Source organism: Peromyscus californicus, unplaced genomic scaffold, assembly GCF_007827085.1.
Source record: "Peromyscus californicus insignis strain IS unplaced genomic scaffold, ASM782708v3 Scaffold_15__1_contigs__length_86483966, whole genome shotgun sequence".
Lineage (NCBI taxonomy): Eukaryota > Metazoa > Chordata > Mammalia > Rodentia > Cricetidae > Peromyscus > Peromyscus californicus.
Genome location: NW_026294447.1, coordinates 691512 through 713615, shown reverse-complemented (window position 1 = coordinate 713615; position 22104 = coordinate 691512). Strand labels below are relative to the sequence as shown.

At 43.8% G+C, this 22104-nt stretch overlaps 1 protein-coding gene across 3 annotated transcripts in view; it reads right to left on the bottom strand.

The window, feature by feature from the left end:
* Lamb1 (laminin subunit beta 1) overlaps positions 1-18582 on the bottom strand; it is a 71876-nt gene extending 53294 nt beyond the window's left edge. For 2 of the 3 annotated variants that reach the window (XM_052738265.1, XM_052738266.1), the window contains exons 1-8: positions 18242-18348; positions 17987-18108; positions 16771-16946; positions 14338-14473; positions 11282-11355; positions 5524-5712; positions 5381-5444; positions 1551-1753 (exon numbers count right to left, since the gene is read on the bottom strand). In XM_052738265.1, the coding sequence (XP_052594225.1) occupies positions 1551-1753; positions 5381-5444; positions 5524-5712; positions 11282-11355; positions 14338-14473; positions 16771-16946; positions 17987-18023 (879 nt within the window). In that variant the 5' untranslated portion in view covers positions 18024-18108; positions 18242-18348. Of the gene's footprint in view, positions 1-1550; positions 1754-5380; positions 5445-5523; positions 5713-11281; positions 11356-14337; positions 14474-16770; positions 16947-17986; positions 18109-18241; positions 18349-18469 lie in introns of those variants that run through there. The other variant, XM_052738267.1, reaches the window with a different exon arrangement.
* Between the last annotated feature and the right edge of the window lie 3522 nt (positions 18583-22104).

The window sequence follows — 22104 nt, the reverse complement described above, 5'->3', positions numbered from 1 at the left end:
CTCTTCTCTTGCACCTGTCTTGACAGGAGTGCAGTTAGGTAGAGATTAAACTCCTCTCATTCCCAGGGGTTCTACTGAACTGAAAAGCAGTCAGCCAGCCCACACCACAGGACACTCAGTCTCTGAATAGGCACATTCTGAGGCCATGAGAATGACTTGAATAAAGTCAAAAAGATTTTTATGTTGCAAATTCAAGTCCATCTGGAGTTCTCAGAAAGACATACTGATTAGAAACATATCTCTCCCTTCAGGATGTTAAAAAGCTGACTTGTTTTACCAGGAAGATTTCCAGCTAGAGTAAAGGGAAGGCAGAGGTTTTAGAAGGACAGAGTACACAGATCTTGTACCCTTTGGACACAGACTAACAAGTTTTGAAGAGACAGCAAATAAGCAACACATCCCTGTCATGAAGGGCCCAGACACATGGGAGTGCCGGGGGGGGGGGGGGGGGGGGGGGGGGCGGCAGAAGTGGGGACTAGGTTTGAACGCCCACCACTAGTCACTCATTTAGTAATTGCTAACTTTTTGGTTTCCTTTCTCAAGGTTGGCTGAGTCCCTCCCTATGTGGTATTAAACTCCTAAGGGTTCAAAGAATTTTTCTGGAGACCGCTTAAGTGGATTAAGGTGCAATACCCCAGCCTAACTGCTATAGTACACTGCTCTGCTGTTGTAACCAAAACCAACTTGGGAGAGAAAAAGGGTTTATTTGGCTTACACTTCCAAGTCACAGTCTGTCACTCAGGGGCATCAGGACAGGAAGTCATGCAGAAACCTGGTGGCAGCAATTGAAGCAGAGGCCATGGAGGAATGCTGGTTGGTCCCCGTGGCTCATTCAGCTTGATTTGGACCACCTGCCCAAAGGTGCCACCACCCATAGTGAGTTGGGCCCTCCCACATCAATTACTGAGCAAGAAATGCCCCCACTTGTCTACAGGTCAGTCTGATGGAGGCAATTCCTCAAGTGAGGCTCATTCTTTTCAGGGGACTGTAGTCTGTGTCAACCGGACAAAAGCTAACAAGTATATTAACCATTTGGCAAAGAAACTGAAATCTCAAATTTCAAACAGTTGATTTACAAACACAATATAAAATTGGCAAAGAAGGAAGGTTTAAGGAGAGGACAGAAAAGAAAACTCCATTTGATCTCTAAGTGGTATCTCTGGTTCTGGGTTACAGTTACCAGTCTCTCTGGGCTGAAGCCACCTTGTTCTTGGAGGCTTGTGGTTTTTAATCTTTCTTAATGGAAATACAATCTGGATGGTTATTTAGACAACTTTTTAATCCCTGGTAACTAAAATACTTCAGCAACAGCCTACAGCAATAGATTCCAAAAACTAATTCAGGGTCTATGAAACTAGTAGTTTCTACACATGTTCTCCTAACCCTAAGCAACTCTCCAAGAGAGGAAATCAGCGCTCAACCACCAATGGGACACAAAAATCGAAGTCTGTTTTGAGAAACTAAAACCCTTAAAAAAATGTGAACAGGCTTAAAGACAAGTTTTGCCTTACCTTTCAGATCACCTGTATAAGCATCCACAGGACACTTACCATTCCTTCTACTTCCTCGTCAATCCCATCCACGGGGGCACATTCACTGGCATGGCCATAGCAGAAGCAGTTCCCACGAACTACCATATCATAAACAGCATAATAGTACTTCTCTCTGATTTCCATTCTAGAGTCCAAAAGGTTATCTCCCAAAGTGTGCAGTTTCACAAACTTTATTCTCAAGTTGGTGATTTTTAATAGATCTACAAAGGTCAACAAGATGAAAGGTCTCATCAGACAATCAAGCATGCTGTGACAATTCTACATTATTTCTCTTTAATGACGGATTGAACAAATGACAGCAGCCTAAGTAAACTTCACTCCTGAATGAACTAGACGATGGTTGTAAACCTTACCACAGTTAACACAGTGCAATAGCCTCTGGAAGCAGAGAAAGTACCACAGTCTCCTCAGATTACTAAGAATGTCAATTACAGTCTTGGAGTACCAGAAGCCACTGCCACTTAATCAAAAATACTGCAATACCTCTAGCTCCCACAGCCACTGCTGTCAAAGTCAGTAATTCCTTTCAGGTGGACATGGGTTTATCCTGGGTGCCAATTCTAACTATATCAGGAACAGATATGTGTATATTTTTTAATGAGAAAATACTATCTGAAAATTCCTGCCACTTAAATCCAAGTTACAAGAACAGATTTAACACTGGAGAAAATTACCTTTCTAGGGGAAGAATGTCTCAACCAAGCTTTTCTTAAAATAGTATTTTAATAATTTATATGTGTATACTGTATTTCTATCATCCCCCCTTTCCTCCCCAGTACCCACAACTCCCTCACAAATTCATGGCCTCTTTCAACCATGTTTTGAGCAACATTGTAGTCTACATTTTTTGAAAAACATTTTCATATTTATTAATTCAGTATAATGACATGAGGACAGATGGGCTTCATTCTAGGTTGCCAGGAAAATTGTTTTTCCTGTACAAACGTTTCTTATATATCAATTTGTCTTCTTTTATCTTTCCTCTTTCTTTCTGGGTCTGTAGGCCTAAGCTTATTCCAGAAGCTGGGCTGTCAGTCACATTCTATAGAAGTAGTTAGACCAAGGGCCAGTCAATCTGCTACTCAGGTGTTTTTCCTTAATGGCCAAGCTGCACCTACTGAAGTGGACCCTACAAGATCTGGTCAGCCCACTACAATGGATAGTTTCGGAGACCAAATGCAGTTTTAAATAGTTATAACACATGCATAGTTTACAATGAAGACAGAAATGGCTGGGGCTGGAAAGGCAAAGTCCAAGCATTAAACTTAGGCTCTTTGTAAAAATCAAATATGAAACAGTCTTGTGCTGAATGGCAGCTGTCAATGGCAACATCTGCACAATGCTAATGCACACAGTGAGCAATATTGACAAGAGGCCGGAAAACAAACGTGAAGGGCAGCTGGAACATTTAGAAACCCTTGAACTTCACAGGAGCCCTCAGAAGAGCAAACAGCCCCCCACTCTCCTGCCATGCGGTGTGACAACAGAGCCTCGGGCTGTCTGCTTTCCAAGATGTACATCACTTTGAAGTGAGTCTTCACGGTCTCAGTGATAAAGAAATTCTGTTCCCTGATTGCTAAGTAAATCAAAGGCACAAAGAGCAAACATGGGCACTTCCTAGATATGGTCCAGATGCCACTGAACAACAAAAGGCAAAAGAACTGAGTTATGAATTTAGTATATTCTTCATGTCACACACACTTCACCTGCAAAGAACAACAAAGTCTTTTTAGGAACTCCAGAGCTGTTTGTTGTGACCAGATTTTCAGAACTACAGCAACAGTCTCATGACTTGCTCAGAGACTTCATGACATACCATTAAATACTTGTTTTACAGCAGAATGAATGAGTAAACTACAGATCCGAGACAGTCTGGGACACATGTAGAATTAATTTAAGTTGGAAAGCAGACTTTGTATATCTGGATATCTTCTACTCTGTTCTCCCATGTCACAAGCTGGGAAGTTCCATGAGAGCTTGGTTAAATATAGGGCTGTGCAGAGCTGGCAAAGACCAGCAAGAACAAGCCCCGTTACCTGACTGATTGCAACCTCATAGCAAGACAGAACAGGGGAGGTTATCTCCCTCTTTCACTCTGACAGGGACGGGTTCTAAGTGAAACCTACGCTGCAGTTGCTGGCAATAAAGTTAACATTGCTACCACCCGCAGCTTCAATCAACTGAAAACTTTCTCTCTGTCCAGCTCTACACTGGTCACTTATATAGGACTCATTTTATCTCAAACAACCCTCAGGTTGGTATTTCTATTTCCGCTCAAAGATAGGAAAGGGAAAGTTTTAAGTATGCTACCAGGTCATGTAGCTACAATTTGATAGAATGATATAAACGCCAATGAGTTTAACTATTGAACATCCTGTTTCCCAAGATCAATCTGTAGTCCTATAATAACATAAACAATTGTTGAACAGTGGAAAGAGCTCTGAACTACGAATTGTATCACAGGAGCTCAAGACCCACCTGCCATTTCACTGCCCCATCACCTTATGCATGTTTATCTAATTTTGCACTCAGGTCATTCATCCATCAAAAGGCTATACAAGCCTCACCTTACTACATACACTGGTCATGACTGGCATTTCTGATATTTCTTAGTATGCTTGCTTCCCACTGTTTGTGGATAAGAGCCCTTGCCAAGAGTTTTAGCAGAGCACAGGCCACATAGCCAGGGATATTCCCAGTATCTTCTGTGCTCTAGCTACAAGACTAATTATAGCAATGAACAGAAGTGACATGCATAACCTCCATGTCTTATCTTCATTCTTAACTTCTAGAATGAGGACAAAGTGATAGTGTGGATAATCCTAGGAAGAGAGATATCTTATAGCTATGGTTACCAGATTTAGCAAATAATAAAGGACGCTCAGCCTTTGATTGATTGCTGATGTGTCCTTTTCAAAAATGTCACTTGTTGTGTGCCACAAGCCCTGACTTTGGTTGGTATAACGGACTCAGCTGGCTTTTGAACATTACGCACTATTCTGTGGAGGCTGTTTTGGCAATATCATTCGAATTGATGATAAACCCTCATTTTCAGTTTAAGTACATCTCCAATAGCAAATGATACAAAATTATACTAACCATTAATATTAGATGGGACACATTTGTACCAACTACAAATGTTACTTGTGATCTTAAAAAAGAGCATGTTATTTATCTGTCACTTAAATTTAACTGGGTGTCATCTTGCATTAGTGAGACTAATTGTGGCAACTGAGCTATATTTCTTTGAGAACCCCTCCAGTGCTGGAGAGATAGCTCTGTGGTTACAAACACTGGTTACTCTTCCAGAGGACTTGGTTTTGATTTCCAGCATACATGATTGGCTCACAACTATCTGTACCTCCACTTTCAGGGGATCTGACTCCCTCTTCTGGCCTCCTAGAGCACCAGGAATGTGCACATACATGTAGGTAAAACACCTATACACATAAAATTAAAATTGAAATCCCCCCTGCTAGTTTCATATAAGCCAAAGAAACATCCATTTTATTTGAGCAACTATATTTGGGGGATGTTTTACTCCAGCAGCTTAATCTGTACTCTAACTAATATACTAAGCAACAAAAAATGTAAGGTGACACGGTCAGTAAAACTGGGGTTCTGCTGACATAATCAAAATGTGTTCCCTATCGGTGAAGACTGACTACTGTTAATTTGAAGAGCTTCTGAAGACTACAAAGAAGGAAGAAAATGTATGTGGATTTAGGATTGAGTATCAAGACACTGGTAGCAGGGCTCTGTGTAGGATGATACTTATTCCATGAGGACTGTTTCCCACCTAAGCATTTATCTGAAAACAAGCTTACTCTGTATCCTTGGGCTATAAGGATCTTCTATTTTGAAAGCAGGATCTAAAGCACGAAATATCACCTAAAAATAGATAAGAGGATTAGTATTTTGGGAATGATAAAAAAGCAGACTAGCAAGTAGAACAAAGAGGCACACAAACCTCTCCCTCTGTTGAGGGCTCAATATCAGAATATCGAGAGTCGCAAATGATGTCATCCACTTTCTTCATGGGGCCAGTTAAAATGCCTGGGAATGAGCTCTCACAGTCATAGGCGAAGTATCTGTACACACCCCAAGTCTTCCCAAAGTCAGAAGAACGCTCGATCAGCATGGCAGCTGGACGGAATGTCTGAAAGCAGGAGAAAAGTCATTTGATGTTACTGATTGCTGATGTGTCCTTTTCAAAAATGTTACTCGTTGTGTGCCACAAGCCCTGACTTTGGTTGGTATAACAGACTCAGCTGGCTTTTGAACATTACACACTATTCTGTGGAGGCTGTTTTGGCAAGGAAAAACTTCTCCCATCCTAACAGATCAACAAGATGTTTCTCTTTGGAAGCTGATTATAAACAGGTCTTTGTAGCTAACACATTTTGGTATATTTAGCCACCGTTCCCATTATAGAATTGAATTTGAATGCCTGCCCTTTCACTTCTTCATTTAATCATAGATGTATTGAATGTCATCATATGCTGCACACAGTCTAATAAGGAATATATATAAGCATAAAAATCATAGTACAATATGTCAAACACATGAAATGTGAGAAAACAAGCAGAATTATTCACAACAGCCAGAGTGGCAACAGCCCCAACTGCCTATAAAATTGGTAAAGGAAGAACAAAATGTGATAATACAATAGAATATAATTCAGCTGCAAAAGGAGGGGACGCCATACTCGCTGTAACATAGATGGACCTTGAAGGCACTGTACTAAGTGAAATAAGCCATGTAAAATTTCAAATATTATGATTCCATTTATGTGAAATACCTAGGAGACAGAAAGGGGTTACAAGGAAGAGGAGTCGGGCAGTGAGAGGTTACTCCTTAGTGACTAGTCAGAGTTCCTATCTGGGGCTAAGACAAGGTCCTGGAAATTGACAGCAGTCATAGATGTATGATATCTTGAATATGTCTAACATCATTGAGTTCTATATGTAAAAATGGGGGAATTTTGTTATTCATACTTTACCACAAAAGTAAGTATTTTTTAAAAGATTTATTTATTTATTATGTATAGAGTGTTCTGCCTACATGTACACCTGCACACCAGAAGAGGGCACAAGATCTCATTACGGATGGTTGTAAGGCCATCATGTGGTTGCTGGGAATTGAATTCAGGACTTTTGGAAGAGCAGCCAGTGCTCTTAACCTCTGAGCCATCTCTCCAGCCTCCAAAAGTAAATATTTTTGAAGAGAAAAATACTAGAGAATGTTTCACAGAGAAGATGACAAGAAGCAGAGAAACCAAAGAAAGCCAAAAAGCCTTTAATTCCAACAATTACAACACGGACAGAGATACGTGAAGTTGACTGTTCTGTAAAAGTAGTGACAGTACAATGTACTGAATTACACTTGGTCAATTAAATTGTAGTGAAAAAGAAGATAGAAAAGAAGCACAAGGCCCCAAAGCATGGGTGGCTGTGTTGAAAATGACATGAATGAGTCTCTAATGCTCCCTTGGGGCCAGTGATACCTGGGCATGGTGCTCAGCTTTGCAACACAGACTTAGAAGTCACTGCACTCACTTAATACTTGAATCTCTCCAACAAAGCAAATGGTAAAGGAAGGAGAGGCCAGCACTCTAGGAAAGTGCCTGAAAGGCTGAACACAGGCGAACTGGTGCCAGCAGCGGCTCCAACTGTGTGCTCACGGTGTGCCCTTCTCCTCACCAACCAGCGGCGAAGCAGAAAGTGAAAAGCAGGGTGTCAGAAGAATAGGAAAAAAGATCAAATCCTCAGAACAGGCTGAAGATTTCAGAAGGGTGTGAGGAAAAACGCCAAGTGGAAATAAGAGAGAAAACAGACAGAACCCCAAAAATAGGCACGGGCTGATGCTTCACACCCTTGAGCATGCTGTGTGCATGGGCAGATGTTCCACACCCATGAGCATGCTGTGTGCACGGGCAGATGCTTCACACCCATGAGCATGCTGTGTGCACGGGCAGATGCTTCACACCCATGAGAATGCTGTGTACATGGGCAGATAGATGTTTCACACCCATGAGCATGCTGTGTGAATTTTAGGAAGGGGAAGTCACATTACCATGGAAGAAAATCAAAGGAAAAATCAGCCAACTTAGGAAACAGAACTTAAATAAAGATGAATTTCTGAATTTAAATCGTCCCTTGGGGAAAAAAAAGAGTAAAGTAAAATAAGTAAAAGTAAGTAAAATAAGATCATCACGTGGCAGAATCCTTTTCAGAGTGCAAATCTTGGAAATTAACAAAAATCCACTAACCTACCTTCTAACTTCCTTAATAATCCTGACTGACAGATAAAATTCATTTTCCACCTATCTAGGTATAGAAGAAAACAATCCTTTATCAAACTGAAGAGAACTGTAGACTAAGAATTTTTAAGAAGGGAGTGAGAAGCACCTTTGACTACATGAACCTGGTATGACGCAGGCACAGCCAATCCCATTAGGCCAGGCTGGGAAGATGCGAGCAGGCTTGCGATGGGTACACCTGGTCTGATATCTCAGTATCAAAAGGCAGCAGAGAAGAAACACACAGAGGCCAGTCCTGGCTGTGCTTCCTTCTCTCTCACTTCTGGAAACTTAAGTCCCAAGGGCCATTGACCAGTCATCCAATTTCCTGTCGTTATAAAGCTGCAGGAACTGGAACAGCACACTTCACCTAAAGGACGGAAGGCTTCCCCCACTCTGCTTAGTCATCAAGCTTCTCAGGCCCCTTACTGCTGCAAAGGGACTGCTGAATGCATAATAAACAGAAAGGCCCGGAAACATCTGTGTGTAACAAAAACACTGGGCATACACACGTGAATGAGTTTTTCTAATCTAAGAAAACCCAATTCACCTAGCAACCAGCCATCCCCAAGCCAGCCCAGTAGGGAATAAACATAAGTTCTTCGCCTTTGTCCTGCTTCCTCTTCTTTCCATTAAGTGCTTTTAAGGACCCACATCTTCCTAAGGACTTGAACTCTTAAGCTATTTTGGACACAACCCTTTCCTTCCCCTGTCCTGCGCCCAATCTTTCTCCACTTCAAGACCAACCTTCGATTCTATGGCATCCAAGTGACACTCTCAGGAAGCTGGGACTCCTCCTCTCTACAGTGGTTCTTAAAGCAGCAGGGGCAAAGGGTGGCAATATGTGGAAGCAAGTGAATTATAAAAGTGTCCAAGAACAGGTGAGCTTCTGAAATTTGGAATTTAAAATGCTCTATAATCCAAAACTTTTTTAAAACATAGGGTCTTGCTATGTAGCCAAGGTAGCCTGGCACTTTCTATATAGATTAGGCTAGTCTTGAACCCACAGAGACCTAACTGCTAGAGTGCTGGGCTTGTGCCACCATGCCTCGTTTCCTTGGCAAGCTTTTTCTGTAACCTACTGAAAAGGCTCCCTACTTCCTATAAAGTTTACATTACTTAGCAAAGAGTCAAGGTCCTTCTGACTTATACCTACCTGCTTCTCGACTCTTATTTCCCTCACCACCCTGAGCTTGAAGCATGTGGATGCAGTAAATAATGATCATACCAAAGGTACACTGCTCTCAGACTCATCTATGAAGAGTTTTCCTTTATCTCTTTCCTCTGAAATCCTTCTCATCCCTGAAGTTTTTTCCTTATGCCAGGCTGTTGGGTAATAATTTCCTCCAAGATTAAGACAGCCCATCCTGCAGGAAGCTCGTTAAGCAGGAAGGTAAACAACTCAAAATAGCTTCAGGAAGTCCCTGAAACTGACTAGATTCTTTAGGCCCCAATAAAAGCTAAGAGTCCTCTTAGAAAGAGGAAGTCAAGCTGTAAAGAAAACTCTCAGATAAGACCAGCTACTAGACAAGCAGAAATCAGCTGAGTTGCTTAGAAGAGGTTTAAACCAACTGAGGCACCGAGAAAGGACACTCTCCAGCCTGCTGAGCTGCCTGCAGGCTGTGCAGTGTGCTCCAGGTTTCCCAGCTTTTGTGAGCTGTCGTCACCCATGCCGGAGTCCTTGGTGATGCAGCTGTCTTTGAATCATTTCTGCTCCTAAGTAACCTCTCACCCATATTCCTGTAAGTAACTCCAATTAAACTCACTGGTTCACCAAGTTGGACTTTGGTGGTATCCGAACTTTGGTCTGTCATGGATTCCCTACCTGGGGTGGGGGGAGGGGGCAAGGAGACAAGCGTGTTTTGTCTCCCCAGGAAAAGTTTTGTCACAACACAAGCTAACATTTACAAAAGGTGCCAGGTCAGGAAGATTTCCCCTGTTCCCAGAGCACAGGGACATGCCACACAACCTTTTGATACAGGCATTTTCCTTCCCATTTTACAGTGAGGAAGCCAAAGCTCCAGCCATGTGTGCCAGGAAGGAGAACACAAATTACCCTAAGTCTGCCCTACCCCAGGGGTTCTGCTTTCTCACAGAAGCTTGGAGCCTGAACGATGAACCTTCTCCCTTACACTGAAGTTGATATCATGTCTCACTGTCTCCTCAGCCTAACCTTTATAGCACCTAGGTGTAGAACAGGATTTCATCCCTTGAATTCAATCACACAATATGCACTCAGACTCTGGATGTAAAAGAACTCAGAGCCATCCATGTATGTGAAGCAGATGCTTTCTCCAAAGACAGGGCCACAGATATCAATAAAGAGGATTATGAATATTTCAAAGAGTCATATAACATCAAGATGACATCCTCATGTGAGGCTGAGCTTGAATTGAAGCACTAAGGTTGAGTGTGGTCAATGAAAGGATTAGGTTGGTGGCAAGGAGTCCCTGACAAGTTAGTGGTAGCCTTTATCCAACCACTTTCAGTATTAGGTGTCACTATTAACCTTCCTGCCCCTGCAGTTGTCATAGTGGTTAATTTGGGGGACAGTAAGGGAGTGAGGTGCACAGACTGGGAACCGAGGAGCTTGACACCCTCTATTCATGTTCTGACTCCCACGCCTGCCCTTGCTCCTTGGCCTCTTGGCCTTGAGTAATCAGACAAAAGTGAGACTTCTGTGGCTCCTTGCCAATGAGGTAAAGTGATCCCCAGCCCCTTTTCCTAACTCAAGAGGATGCCAATAAGGCCCCCAATTCCACCTAAACTCTATACAAAAGTGATTTTAATCTGGGGAGCAGTAAGTAAATTATGAGTTTTGTGTGTGCCAACATGTATTTTAAGCCATGTGAAGTCTGTCATTTCCAGGCAGCTGCTTAAGAAACAAAGGCACTTTGTATAGAGACACTCCCTAGTCCTAGTGTCATTTTACATCTTGAAAAGAAAAATGGAGAGGAAAAAAAACCTGCATTTAAGAAGGCATTCATGTTTCTTTAGGAACTGAAAAACTCTTCCCACAATTTTTGCAAAATTGTGGAACCTAAGATAGCACACTTCCTTTAGTTACCAAATTCAGCATTTAAAATATAAACATGAAGGATCAGAGATATACTCTGCAAATGTTTTATTGTGATTTGGGAGAGGGCCAAACACTGTCTTTCTCTACAGGAGAAATAAAAAGATCTCTAATTAAAAGTTTATAGATGAATTACCTTGGGATAGCAATTCTTCTTGCTGACATGAAAATAGTAAGTGGGAAGGGCAGTGATCCATGTCCTTGTTTGAAAGCTCCTCAATTAGCCCAATATATGACAACATTAACATTTAAGTTCTCATTTATGCCAACTCACAATGAACATTGTTTTTTCTGAATGTGGAAATCACAGTGCTCTTGAGCCTGATTGTGAGAAAGGGAGGGATTCCTTACCTTGAAAGTCATTATGAGATGAGTGAAATGGAATTCTGCTTCCAAATCCAGTTGGATAGTTACATTCTCCACGCCTGTATTAAAACAATAAAGGAGATGGTGAGATCAATGGGGAAAGTCTGTGAACAGCTGACTCTCCTTCTAAATGGCCTTTAAGCTCCTCATACAAATTCCCTCTTGTGTCTTGAAGCTAGAGTTGAAGCTATTAATGGAGGTTCTTTGTACTTATTTTAGAGGTGAAGCACAAGTCAGAATAATTCTTTAGTTTTCCATATATCATTCCAGAGTTCAGGATACTGGATTTGCTCACTGCCACAAGACATCTGGCAGAAGGCCTCTCAATGCTGTTTGCTTAGGAAGCCATAACCACTGCCCCAACCCTCGAAGCCAAATGGGGGAAGGGAGCACATGTCTAGTGCACAGTAGGGGGTTGGTTTGAAGAGACACAGAAGAAACACAAATATTCCCTTTTTTCTGAAGTGACAGGAAAGAACACAGGCAAGTATCACGTGAGTTAGTACATGCCAACTCAGGGAAACTCACCCTTGATGGTAGTAACCTTTGGTTACACATCTACACCTGAAAAACAATTTTCTTTACCAAGGAGGCAAAGAACAGGTCAGATAAAGAAACCTGTCCCTGAACAAAACTTCTTCCCTTTCAGGGGGAAAGCCTAAACAAACAAGCCGCTGCACAGTGCATGGTGCCCTGAGGGCGAGAAACCCACTTGAACACACTAAAAAAGCCACTGGAATTCCAGGGATAAGAAGCACCTCCCCCAAGGCCCTAAGGTCCTCTAAGATGCCCCCTGGGTTAAGAGGACTGTTCTGTTTTCCCAGTAAGAAGATGCCTCTAGGGTCCATCTTCCCAAGCAAAGAAGTCTTGAGTGCAGGAAGACAGGAATGTGTCAGAATGAATCATGTTACAGCTGGTATATTTTCAGGAAGTCAGTGAGACCTTTTGAAATAAACTCGCCTGCTGGAAAAAGGCCAAGTCGACCGAGGGGGATAAGTGGTCACTGGAACGGATGTGAGTTAGTTGGAATGTTAAAGAAAAACACCATAATCATAGCCATGAGCCTTATCTAATTTACTAAAAAGAACCATCTTACAAAACTACTCTAGGAATTTCTTTTTGAGCTAAGCAACTATACATTTCTGCGCTTTTGGACTTTTGAAATAATGTGAAGCACAAAGCAAGACTAGCACCATCCCTGTAACAAAGGGACTCTCAGCAGTGTCCCTAAAGCACATTCCACTTAGAGTCACAGCCTGGTAAAGCCGGACGGTTGCTCTTTTTCCTCTTAATATGGGAAGAAAAAAAAATCTGCAGAGAAGAGAACATGATTATTTTACGGTGTATCTGATTTGTTAGATTTGAGAACAGATCCTGTGACGAATGAGAAAAGTCACTGTCATTCCTGGCTGACTGAACCTGAGCACTGAGACTCAACCTCACCCTCTAACCACCCAGCACCCGCAGGGCACACAGAAAAGAGATAAAGTCACAATCACAGAGCGTCTTCAATTGTGAACTATCAGACAACAGAGATGACAAGGTACAGGGACAATTGGTGACTTTCTGGTCGCTCTGAGCCCTATCTGTTTAATCTCATCTACCCTCTGTGACAAAGCTCAGACCCCACTGTTTGCAAAATCTTTCTGGCATTTGGGATCTTTTGTTCCCCTCAAAGCTATTGAAACGAATGAACTCCTGACATCATTAAGAAAAACCTTTAATCACATTAAAAACTATTTTATCATTTCTTAACTAAAATGAAGCCATGCTTCTCTCAATATCCAGGAAGCTTTGTATTTCCACTTCACTATAGGTCAGGAAGAGCTCCCAGACCCTGCTCATAAAAAGTTATACTGTTTCTGCAGTCCTCTGGGACTCAGATTGATAGAATCTTTTTTCACACTGGACTACCAACCATTATATTCCCTTGTAAAAACAACTCATTCTAAAAAGTTAATCTACATGCTTTCTGAGGGCTCACCTTTCTCTCTCAAGCAAGTTTGTAACCAATAGGATTCTCAAGACTGACCAATGAACAAGTAACCTTCCCTAGAAACCAAGTCCGTTTAGAAAACCTGCAATTCATAGTCAGTTACAGAAAGTTATAAAGGAATTCCTCATAACAGAGGGGACAAATGACACCTGTCCTGCAGTGCCTGCAGACACCTAAGAACTCCTGAGATACAGGAATGAGGAGATTTAGTTGTTTCCAGGCTGTTTATGACCAAGGTTAGGTTCACTTCTGCAAGGACTTCTTCCATAATTAAAAAAAAAAAGATTTAATGAACTAAAGCATGCACGGCAGCAGCATATTCTTGTAATCCCAGTAGCTTGAAAAGACTGAGGTAGGAGGGTTTCGAGTTTGAAGCTAGCCTGTGCTTCATATAAAGCAACAAGTTGTTCCAAAAAAAAAAAAAATGTATCTAAGATCTAATGTTACATGGCTAACTAACCAATATAACAATTCTCCTATATTCCCTAAATTTCACACAGCTTTGGTTTTATAGCAACATTAACATATTTGATTGATTGATTAAGCTAAATGACAAAAAAAAGGGGGGGCTGAATTCCCATCACTACTAACAAAGAGGCATGTTGATAAAACTATACAATCACGTTACAGTGCTTATTTTATGGGATGATCGTTTGTTTCATGAATCTTCTGTAGCTAGAAGGTTGGAGAGGGCCTACGAGTTTGCCTTTTCTTGGGGGCTGGTAACAAAAACTGCTGCTATGTTCTGTGGAAGGCCTGAGTGTGCAGTCTTCCCATGTTCTCTCCTGACTCCCCTCAGCACACACCCATTCCCTCAGGGTGAGGCCTATGAACACGCATCAAACACTGCTTCCTGACGGGACACAAACTTCAGGAAGGAGGGTCAGAATTGACCAAGAAAGTTGAGTGCTCCAAATCGTATACTGCCAGGGGCTCTAATCACAGAATGAAGAATCCAATCAGTCACAAATACCCATGTGATCATGTCTTCCTAGTTAACAGTCAGTCACACTCCATGGAACTTGTTCCCACACCAATCACATACCATTTTCAGATTGCCACCAAATCTTAAGGCGGTTTGGAGCAAATGTGGTGACCACATTTTCAATGAGATGGCTGTCAGGATTGAGGGCCTCATCGTAAGGGTCTTGGGAATCACATATGAAGCATTTCTTGTCCTCCTACAAACACAACAGTTTTATGAGTCTATGAAACAATTTCAGTGGAAAAAAAATCATTAAGGCTACAATACAAAAAACAAACGACTACCTTCAAAAAAAGTGAATGTGGAAAATTTATGTGACCTATGCCATATTTTTTACTTTTAAACTTATTGAATTGTCTAAAATGCTCTGGAAAATTATCTCCTCCTTTCTTGCACACTTAAGATCAAGAGTAAAACAGGGCATTATTTCCATAAGCGACTTATTTAATCAAATTTAAATTTCTAGGTTTAAATCTTAATCTCAGTAAATAGCAGAAGAGGTATTAGAAAGTTTTTGCTGACATGATGCAAACTGAAAATTAGGGGGAAGGGAACAAAAAACAATTCAGCTGGCCCGATTTTCTAAAGCATACATGAAGAGACCATATATGAGGCAAAAGTATGGAGTCCTTGGGTGCCAAATTCTTATTTTCTACTTCATTCAAGGTTGGGGGTGTGAGCAGGCTAACCTGAAAGCTGCTCAGAGTATGGGGAGGAGGGCTGGGGAGGGGGACCTGGGAAGAAGGCTAGGGAGGAGGGCTGGGGAGGAGAGTTGGGGAGGAGGGTTGGGGAGGAGGGCCTGTGCTGCGATCAACATAAACAGGGAGCGTTTCGGAGTATCTAAATAAACACAAACTAGAATGATGACAGACTTTGGTTTCCATAGAAGCATATTAATTTCTCAGTTTTTTTCCTGAATGGCAGCCACAGCGACTCGGGCATCAGATCTCTACTTTTCACAGTACATTATAGTGGACCATAAACAGAACAGTTTAGGGGTTCCTTTCCCATATGGAGCTTGGTTCTAGGCCTTTATTTTCTGGAATACGGATTATTTTTACATCTAAAAGTGATGTTAAGGCTGCAATATCTACAGACAAATATATATCTTATAAACAGAATCTGGTCAAGGGTGATATAAAGCCAATATAGACTTTATTTTTGCAATTGTATTTATTTAATTAATTTCCTGCCAAAAATTATTTGAAGATGGGTGGTGGGGGGCAGGAACCCTGGAACAATCAGGGCAGGGATGCAAAGGGATCAGCAACTATAGTTCCCTGCTTTCATTTTATACCCACTCATTTCAGAAAGAGAGAAGACCTTGAGATCTGTGACAAGCACTCTACAGCTAATCATATAAACCAGAGTCTGGCTCTACTTGCTTTTAAGTGCAGTTTTCACTGTGGGCAAAGCTGATTTCAGAATCTGTGATTCATTGACAAAATGCCCTGACCTCTGAAGTAAATGTTAGCAAGACAGTTTAGGTGAAATGCTAATATTAGAAAAGGTAACTTTAATTGCCTTCATTAACTTGTAGTCAAGGAAACTAGTACTGAAGAACAATTACCAGAACTTTAAAAAAAAAAGTTTAATTATAGCTTCTCTACTAATCAGGAGGAGGAAGCAGTCTAGACAGCTCTGTATAAACCTGGAGCAAATGAGTGGAATCTACTTTGCCACATTGTGACTCCATTTTACTACATGTGCTAAGCAAATCCCAGGTCACTGTCCTGATGAACCAGTCACTCACAAGCCTGGATGGACTGGGAGGGTCCCGCATGTAAGAATAACACCTGATATTGTTAGAAGCCCCATTGCACTTACAGCCTCTTTTTATTTTTCCCAGGGGTTGGGGGTTGGGGTAAGACTGAGCAAAAGATTGTGCTTCTAGATATTATATAGTGTGCTTTCCTTTATATTAGCTCTTATATTAAGTATAGCTTCTGAAATCTAAAACCTGAGTCCACATTTAGAAGCAGGTTCCACCCAGAAATTTCATTTGGTCTTCCACCATCACGATGCCATGACAACCAGGGCATTTTTCAATAAGGAAGTGTGTCTGATTCTGAGTGAATCACCTCACAAGGCTTCAGTGCTTAGAAGGAAAGTCCTTGTATTCAAGTGAAAGATGAAAAATCCAACACCACAGATCAGTACACAGAGATGATGATTGAACCATCTTCAACACACACTTTCAAAGGGGCTTGAACAAACGCAGCAACAACAACAACAAACAGGCAGGACCCTACAGGGCACAATACAGAGGCCAAGCTCGTCTGCAGCCTGGGCTTCCCCTACTGATGGTGGTGGCAGGAAATGTTTGGCGGATGCAACTGTGCAAACTGAGACTGGGAAGACAGGGTGAGCTACCAGGACTACTCTGCTGGCTGTACTTCTTATCCGGATTGACAGCAGGATGTGGGGCCTCCTGGTCAGCCAGGAGGAGGAGGATGCAGCCCACAGTGCATTCACTAGCCAGAGCTGCCTTACCTGCAGGTGGCTGACAATACAGTAGGGCTCTGGTTTGTGCAGTCCGCATGTCGAGGTCACTGAGAGTTTTTGAGCTCGGCCGATGAGAAGGTCGCCAGTGGCAGGGTAGCAGCTGCCTTCTGCACAGCCATAGCTGAACTCTGGTTCCTGAGCACATACTTGGGTACCCCACAGGGCTACAGGAGGGAAAAGCGACAACGTTAGAGGGAAGGAGGAAGAAAGCATGGGACAAGCCAGAGCAAAAGAAAAACATCAGGAGAGGCAGACAGAGAAGATTCAGAAGGAAGGAGAAAACACAGAAGAGAAATGAGAGCAAGAGTGGCCAGGAAAGCCTGGACAAGAGAAGGGCGAGGAAAGAAAACCAGACAGGTCATTAGGTTTGACCTGTAGTCGGATGAGCGAATCATCTAGGAAATCCACCCGACTCTTTTGTCTACTCTGATCTGCCCCAGACAGGCAGTGGACATCGTGACCCGGCCACTTGGACGTGCCTGGGCCAGGGCGCAGTGAGGTTGATCCCGCCACGCGCTGCACACCCGCACCCGTGTGCACATGACAGTGCCCGAATTCTCGGTGTGAGAGTGGGAAATCTGTGGGCGTCGGGACACAAGAATATGTACTCGTGCACGCGCCAGGGTCACCCGCAACCGCGTCGGGGTGAGGCATTGCGTTTGCTGTAAAAGCCGATTCCCTGAGCTAGAGGCGGCTGGTGTGTCTCTGCAGTTCAGCAGTGGCTTCAACACTTCGCCATTCCAGCAAAGCACCCCGGCCCAGCTCTTCCTGGTACCACCCGGAGACAAACATCGATAGTTAATTAAAGCCACATGGCCCCAAACTGTTCCCCAGACGAAGCCTGCTCTGGGCTCTGACACTTTCGTACGTAATGGGTTTTTCGAGGATCCTCTGCAGCTTGCCCAGCCACGCCAGGGAGCCTGCCTTTGGCGGTGGGGAAACAGCCCGAACTGGTAGAGGGTGCAAAGCCCCGGAGCGATCGCCTCGGACGTCCAGAACGCGTGCGAGTCTTCGACCACCACCGAGACCAGAGCTGTGGCGATCGATCCCAGATGCGTTATTTCCAAGTCGTCCCTCTCTCCTGATCCCCGCAGGGCTCTCTTCAAAGCAGGAGCGAACCAGTTTGGGGGTTTTCTTTCCTAATGCCCGAGCACAACCCCCCCCCCCCCCCCCCCCCCCCCGCCGAGCCCTTCGTCTGAGTTACCTAGGACACCGAAGGTGAACACCTGGAGCAGCCCCATGTCCGGTCTCTGCAGCCGAAGGGACGCGGCAGGGGAAGGGGGACGCCGTACACAAGCTGCCTGCCTTTTCTTCCTGTCTTCCTTTCTGGAGAGGTAGAGGGGGAAAAGGCAAATGTTAAGAGAGAGGAGAGGGCCCTTCCATTTCCTGCAGCTCCCACAGAAGCGGAGTGCTGGGCCGAGGAAGGGGTCAAATCGTTCAGCTATTTTGTTCTCCTCACCCGGTTGGGCGAGCGCTCTAGCGGCTCCTGGCAGCCCACCGGCCCAAAGAAGGGAATTACAAACTTTCGCCTTGGGAGGAACCGAGGGAGGCGCCTCTGCTCATGCGCACACAGAGAGCGGGGGTGGAGGATAGGGTAGGGGGATGGAGGGGGCGGGAGGCAGCAAGTTGGCGGGGGTGGGGGGGTGAGGGGTGGGTAAGGGGGTGGGGGCTGAGGTACGGGTCCCACCTCCCTAGACGCCTTTTTTGTTTAAGGCAGTGTCTGCGGTCGCAGTAGGGCTTTGGTGCTTCCAGTTCCCAGCGTGGACCGGCGGGTTCACTCCTGGGCGCGCTTCCCGAGCGGAGCGCGTTGGGGAGGGATACGTTCGGGCTGGTCCTAGAGGTAGATGAGCAGGTCTGCGGGCAAAGGAGGCCAGTAGACCTACCGCCGACTCACACATTTACATTTGTAAGAAGTGAGTCACGAAGTGTGCCCAAGGCTAAGAACTCTGGCACCTAGCTCTAGGGGAAGGTGGGTTGGGTTAAGCTATTAGAAAGAGGGTCAACCTGTCTGGTTCTTAGGAACTTTAGCATCGTTTCCCGACATCTCAGGATGAAAGAGAGCTTTGCGTGGGTGCTACATGAGTGGTCTCATATTTCATAGGAAGGATACCATTAGCTGCACATTTTTTCTCATGAATTTATTCTGGACATACCTAATAGTCTCTGCCACCCAGGGCCTCATGGCTGTGAATTATCAGTCTGTCCAAACATACACAAAGTTAATAGCCCACATCTTACCCAAACCCAGGTAAGTTCTTGATTTCCTTTTCCCACCTCAGGGTAGAAAGGTTGACAGTCAGAAAGCTGGAGGTTTTTGATGAGACGCCCTTCTTGTTACTACAAAACTGCTAGTAACTCCACCGTTTGCAAGTGTCGAGGTCAGATGAGGGCTCTAAAGAAGCCTCTCATAGCACTGTGTGGTTAAGTGGGGGTAACATACAGACCCCAAATCTTCCTAAGATCCCAATTCAGTTGCCTTAAAGCTTTCCTTAGTCCTGCCCGGATAAATGTTCCTGGAATGAGGGGAGTGTAAGTCAGTTGTTAGGCTAGTTTGATTGTTTTCCAGCTATCTCAAGAAGGAGTTGAGTGGCTGATTGGTCAGTTTTTAACTTAGCTTCAATTAGTTAGGCCTAGGGAAGTTTATAGCCATTAGACCATAGAATAAACTGTTTTCCGAGTTTAGAAATGTTTATTAATTATTCACCAAATAGCACTTACCTGCTGCAGTTTCCCCAACCTCTCAGATGCTTGGGATTCTCTAGGACTGGCTGCACAGCCTACAGGGCACTGAGAGAGTACCCTACTATTGAAAGGGTCTACTACTACAATGGAGGTCTATAGACATCAAGAGAAAAGTAGTCAAATGCAAACCTCTTTTCTCCTTGCTCAGCTTTTCAGGGCCCTGGACCAAAGTTTTATATTAGCTTTTCATATACCCCAGTTGCAAATGCCATTCCATTCAGTTCCTCTTCTCTGAGACTGTCCTTTGCTGCACTAGCAGACAATCCTCCTGCCACCTGCTCCTGGTCAGTGTCCTCTCTCTTTGCAAAGGATTAGTTGTCTTCAGCACTCTTCAAGAGACAGGCTGCTGTCCTGACCACCTCACTCACCGGAGTCAATTTAATACTATGCAAAAAAAGAAAGGGGGTTATTTGTGTTTGCATGTGGTGCTTGTACACGCCTGGAGGACAGCAGTTGAGGTCCGGTGTCTTTCTGAGTTGTTCTCCTTATTTATTGAGACAGTGTCTCATTGAGTCTGGAGGTCACCTTGTACTTCCCTCCTCTTATCTCCTAAGAGCAATGTGCCCACATAAGAACCTGCTGGATTCCTTCCATCTTTATTGGAAGTGAAAGGAGCCCTGACTTTACTTCAGACACCCCTATCCTCCAGACCTTCCTCTCTGCAGCCCAGGCTCTTGTCCTTGGGTTATCTGTTTCCTCACTAGAGTCCTGCCTGCCTTCATCTCCACTGTCCTACACACACACACACACACACACACACACACACACACACACAACCTGTGGTCCTCTTTAGGGGCATATACTTTAAGACTCCTTTAGTCCTGGCTTCCAGGACACACTTCTGAATGTTTCTTCTTGGACTGGACACTTTTCCGTTTCTCTTGACCATCTCTGGTCCCTTAAACACCAGTGTTCCTAAAGGTTATATCTTCATCATTTCTTTCTCCCATACATGTTCCTTCACATCCAGGGACTCCACCAACTGGCCTTGTTGAATCCACATTTGTCCCCAGTATCTGGCTCAGAATTTGCACCTGGTTTCTCACAGGCCACCAATTAGCTCTGCTTTGCTGATGAATAGATACATAAAATTCGTGCAAAACTGAGCTCATCTCTCCACCCACCCTTAGAGAACAAGATAAGTTATTTCTCATTTGGATTATTTGTGCTATGGTTCACCCCTTACCTCCAGACAGAAACCTAGGCATAGCGCTGGCATGACTAGTAGGGCACAAATTTGGAACTCCTTTATCGTTACAACAGTGACCTCAGAGCACAGGGCTTTCCTGAATGTAACTGTATAAATCACATGTCAATGAAACCAGCTAGCTTGTAAATCATGGATACATCTCCTTTGCCCTCTCCCTTGATCCAGTTGTGAGGTCCTGCTATGATTTCCTAGCAACTAGCTAGCTGCCATGTCCCCGTTGGTATTGTTCTTATTTCCAGATCTTCTCCTCTCCAGTCAGCTCCTCCTTAGCACTCACAGGAGTCTTCAGAGATACAGGCTTGATCATATTATCTCTTCTTCAAAAGCTACAGAGTACTTCTTTATGACTCTCTGCTCATGGGCCCTCTATAATGACTTAGTTGCACTTCCACATAGCTTTTTATACACCCTTTCCTCTTCCAGCACTATGCCTGATGCTGCATATGTGACACAGTGCTATAACTATGTGCTTACGTGCTTATCTCTCTCCCCGGAGACAATAAGGTAAGGACAAGTAAAACACCCCCCCCCCCCCCAACACACACATACTGGCTAGCATACCACCAGGCCCATTATAGATGCTCAGTAAACAGTTTTTATTAAACTGAAGACTAGTCTGTTTTTAAAACAGCCTTAATTCATGTATGTCCACCTCTTAGTTACCTACTGTGAATTTGTTTCTGGTCAGAAAATATCACTGCCCACTTGAATTTGTGTTAGGAATACTTCCAAATTTTACACATGAACAAATTCTTGCAGCATGGATCAAGAACAGAAAGGGAAAACAAGGTAAAAAGAGACTATGATAAATGAAGACCCCATGGGAATAGGAAGAAGCAAAGTGCTAGAGAGGTTCCCAGAAACCCACAAAGATACCTCCACAATAGACTACCGGCAATGGTCGAGAGAAAGCCCGAACTGCCCTACTCTGGTGATAGGATGGCCAAACACCCTAACTGTTGTGCTAGAAATCTCATCCAATGACTGATGGAAGCAGATGCAGAGATCCACGGCCAGGCCCCAGATGGAGCTCCAGGAGTCCAATCGGCGAGAAAGAGGAGGGATTGTATGAGCGAGAGATGTTGAGACCAAGATTGGAAAAAGCACAGGGACAAATAGCCAAACTAGTGGAAACACATGAACTATGAACCAATAGCTGAGGAGCCCCCAAATGGATCAGGCCCTCTGGATAAGTGAGACAGTCGGATTGCTTGAACTGTTTGGGAGGAACCCAGGCAGTGGGACCGGGAACTGTCCTTAGTGCATGAGCTGGCTGTTTGGAACCTGGGGCCTATGCAGGGACACTTTGCTCAGCCTGGGAGGAGGGGACTGGACCTGCCTGGACTGAATCTACCAGGTTGAGCTGAATC